The sequence below is a fragment of the Gastrolobium bilobum genome, unplaced genomic scaffold (genome assembly GCF_033153095.1).
Source record: "Gastrolobium bilobum isolate Gb01-03AN ecotype WA unplaced genomic scaffold, APGP_CSIRO_Gbil_v1 utg54108, whole genome shotgun sequence".
In the NCBI taxonomy this organism is placed as follows: Eukaryota; Viridiplantae; Streptophyta; class Magnoliopsida; order Fabales; family Fabaceae; genus Gastrolobium; species Gastrolobium bilobum.
The window spans coordinates 228,554-231,685 of NW_026896535.1; the positions used below are offsets into that span (position 1 = coordinate 228,554).

Sequence of the window (3,132 nt, forward strand, 5' to 3'; positions counted from 1 at the left end):
TTACTAACTACTACTAAGTGATCTCTTCCTTTCGGACTACAAACCCTCCAGGATTCGATGATGTTTTTGTGTGAGGGTGGTTCTATTTATAGCTGGAAGAGGAGTGGCAAGACTGTAATTCCTTTGGAGCTAGTTGCTTGAATGAGGGGACGAGACTGTGGCAGCAGAGTGTGAAGCTTGCGTGAATTGCTGAATGGAACAGGATTTGGTGATGATTAGCCGTTGTTTGCAGACCTTCCCATGTTTTTCTTCTGTTTTCAGCCAATGAGAACTCTTGATTCTCTACTCTTCACGTTTTCAGCTGCTCAGTTGGTGCACTGCCTTGCTTTATAGAAGTCTTTAACTCTACGTTACATGCAAAGTGTACAGAAGCATTAAATGAATGGAACAGGTGCATTAAATGCGTCTCAGTCCGTTCCCCTTTTAATATTTTTAAAGGAATACGTTATCATCTGTTCCCCCACTGTGTTTTTGTCACAAATATGTAAAACAAGTGATTTTCATGCTGAAGTTGCTCATCAGATGAGGGAACGTATGGTATTTTGCCATCAAAATGGGCTTAGATGGGAACGAATTTACGTCCCATCAAACACCTCAAAACTAAACTGTTGGTTGTCCTCAAACAAATCACAAATATTGTATTGGTCTGCCCAATTTAAAAGAATAGCATAAAAGAAAGGAACTTGAGCCAGTGAGCAACCATTAACTTTTCAGAAAATGAACTACTCTCCATAGTAAACAGTAAGAGGATTCTGTCCCCAGATAAGAGAAGGTTGTTGATCTTTTGTCTCACTATCACTCATGGTTTGGTGTTTGCTCTGTCCATTCCTGGATGTGATTCTTCAGAACTTGCCTTTTTGCTGCGTTCCTATGAAGTACAGCTGTCTTCCGTTCCAAGGATTCTTTGATGGGTAAGTGTATGGAAATGTGGAAGAAGTGGTGGTCTAATTTGTGGGATCAAGGAACGTTTAGCGTTTGTGACTTTGAACTTGGACTTTTTCTGTTTTGAGGGAATACCTTTTCTTGAACCTTTTTCCCCCTTTGGAGGAAGGTTTTCTGGTTTTTCTTGAATTCTTTTGAATGGTTGTTCCCCTTTTTTCTTTGTTTTTCTTTTGTCCCTTTTTTGTTCATTGTTGAGTACGTTCTTGTTCTTTCTGATTGACCAGATGGTGTATGATGGAGGTGAGGTGAGTCTGTGATTCTGTTTTGATCCTTGACAGCAGAATTCATCTGTCTTCAGCAGTACTTACAGCATTAAGGCAAGCTGAGAAGTTTCATTGTGGTTACACCTCAGGAACGCTCTTAGAAGTAGGTGTTTGGCTTTTTTCCGTTCCTTACTAGTTTGAGTTCACACAGATCAGCTTCTTTCAAAAATATGAGGATTAAATTCCCTGCACTGTTTCTATTTTCAAGTACTCAGAGAAAGAACAAGCATGATTAGTCAGTGACTTTGTGTTTCATGTATGTTAGTTAATCCAAAAGAATTGGGCAGTCTTAATACTATAACTGAAATGCATGCATATACCAAACAGTTTGATCAAAAAAAGTCTTTTCTATTTCAAAAAGATTAATTACAAGGGAACGAAAAAAAAACTAAATTAAAAACGGAATTGAAAACAACTAAGCTAAGATAAATAAGAGGGTTTCTCCTTTTCATTGTGGAGGTCTCCTGTCCCAAGGGTTCTTCTTTGCAGCTTCTGCTTCTTTGGCTTCATCAATCTTCTCCTGGGTTAATGGTCTCCTCATGAGCAGGTCTTGCAATCTTTGGACTTCATTTACAGGGAGCCATTTTTCAGCATCCTTCAGTAGATCGCTGATGATTGCAACCAGGGAGTTGATGGTGGAACTCATCATGGTTCTGCCAGTGCGAAAATGGATGACTTGTTTTTCAACATCCAGCAATCTTGTTTCCAACTCATAAATTCTCCTCTCCAGATATGTTCCAAAGGCCCTGATGGCTTCTTTGGTTTCATTACGTTCTTCAGCTTGTTTGGAGACGAGCCTGTTGAGTAAGAGCTCTGCTGTGTGGTTGCGCAATGAGTTGGAAAGGATTAGGGAGTTAGCTGCTTTAGCAATTTCTCCTTGGACTGCTTGGAGTGTTGATTCATAGGATACAGCACTGGCTTCCTTGATGGCTGCTTTTATGGTGCTGAGTTGTTGTTCTCTCTCCTCCCTCTGCTGTTCCTGAAGGGTGTTGAAGGAATAGGAGAGTTGTGCCAGTCCGTCCCTTAGAGCCTGCAGCTCTGCATTGGTGCTTGTCATGTCAAGTTAGGGAACAGACTTCTTGGCTGGCAACTATTTTTCTAATTTCTCCCCCAGCATTTCAAAGATTTCAGCAATCCCAATTTGTGATTTTCTTCTAGCTGCGATGGGGATTGCTGCAGTAGGGGAGGAAGTAGGTTGCTTCTTCTGCTGGCTATTGCCAACAGCAGAAGGCACAACGGGTGCTGTGCTGGGTTCATCCACTTGTGGTCTGGATGATGAGGGCATGGTCGCAGCTTGTTCCTTCATCAGTGGAGGAATTGCCATCCCTTTTTCTTCTGCCAAAGCTCTGGCAAGAGCTTCATCCTCAGATGTATCGGGACGGATGACAGGAAATGACAGAGGACCTCCCAGATTGATCTGCCTGGGGCCTGTTGTCTTTGCTTTCTTCTTAGGGGGTTCTATGAGAATCCCCTTTCCTTTGTCATTTTTCTTCTGTGGCTGAGCCTCTTGCTCAGCCACTGATGTCTCTGTAGCAGATGCTGCTTCTTTGTCTTTCTGTCCCTCTCCTTGTTGTTTCCTAGGAGAGGGTTGTGGGGTGATTTGTTGTGGTGGAGAGTGAGCAGGTGGTGGGGACGGAATGTCAGAAAATGTAGAGTCTGAGCTGCTTGGGGACATCTCCTTGGCAGCTGGTTTGGTTGCTGACATTCTGCCAGCCTTCAGCCTTTTTGCTAAAGGCTCATTGTCTTCACTCTCCTCCTCCTTGTCAGTAAGGGTGATAGGCTTTGCAGAGGATGCTCTTTCTGGCCTATTGCTGTTGAGGACCCTCTTTATCCTCTGACTTGAACGTTTCCCCTTTCTTGGGGGAGGTTTGGCAGGAGATTTCTTCTTTCCCTGTTTGCCATTAGTAGCAACCGGAGCATCCTTCTT

General features: G+C 42.9%; 1 protein-coding gene across 1 annotated transcript; it reads right to left on the reverse strand.

Moving 5' to 3' along the window:
• Positions 1-2,295: 2,295 nt before the first annotated feature.
• On the reverse strand, positions 2,296-3,090 carry LOC133300322 (uncharacterized; the record flags this gene model as incomplete). Its single annotated transcript, XM_061499843.1, has 2 exons — positions 2,296-2,568; positions 2,710-3,090. Coding segments are annotated over 2 exons (654 nt in total), but the record flags the coding sequence as incomplete, so codon positions are not given.
• Positions 3,091-3,132: the final 42 nt, after the last annotated feature.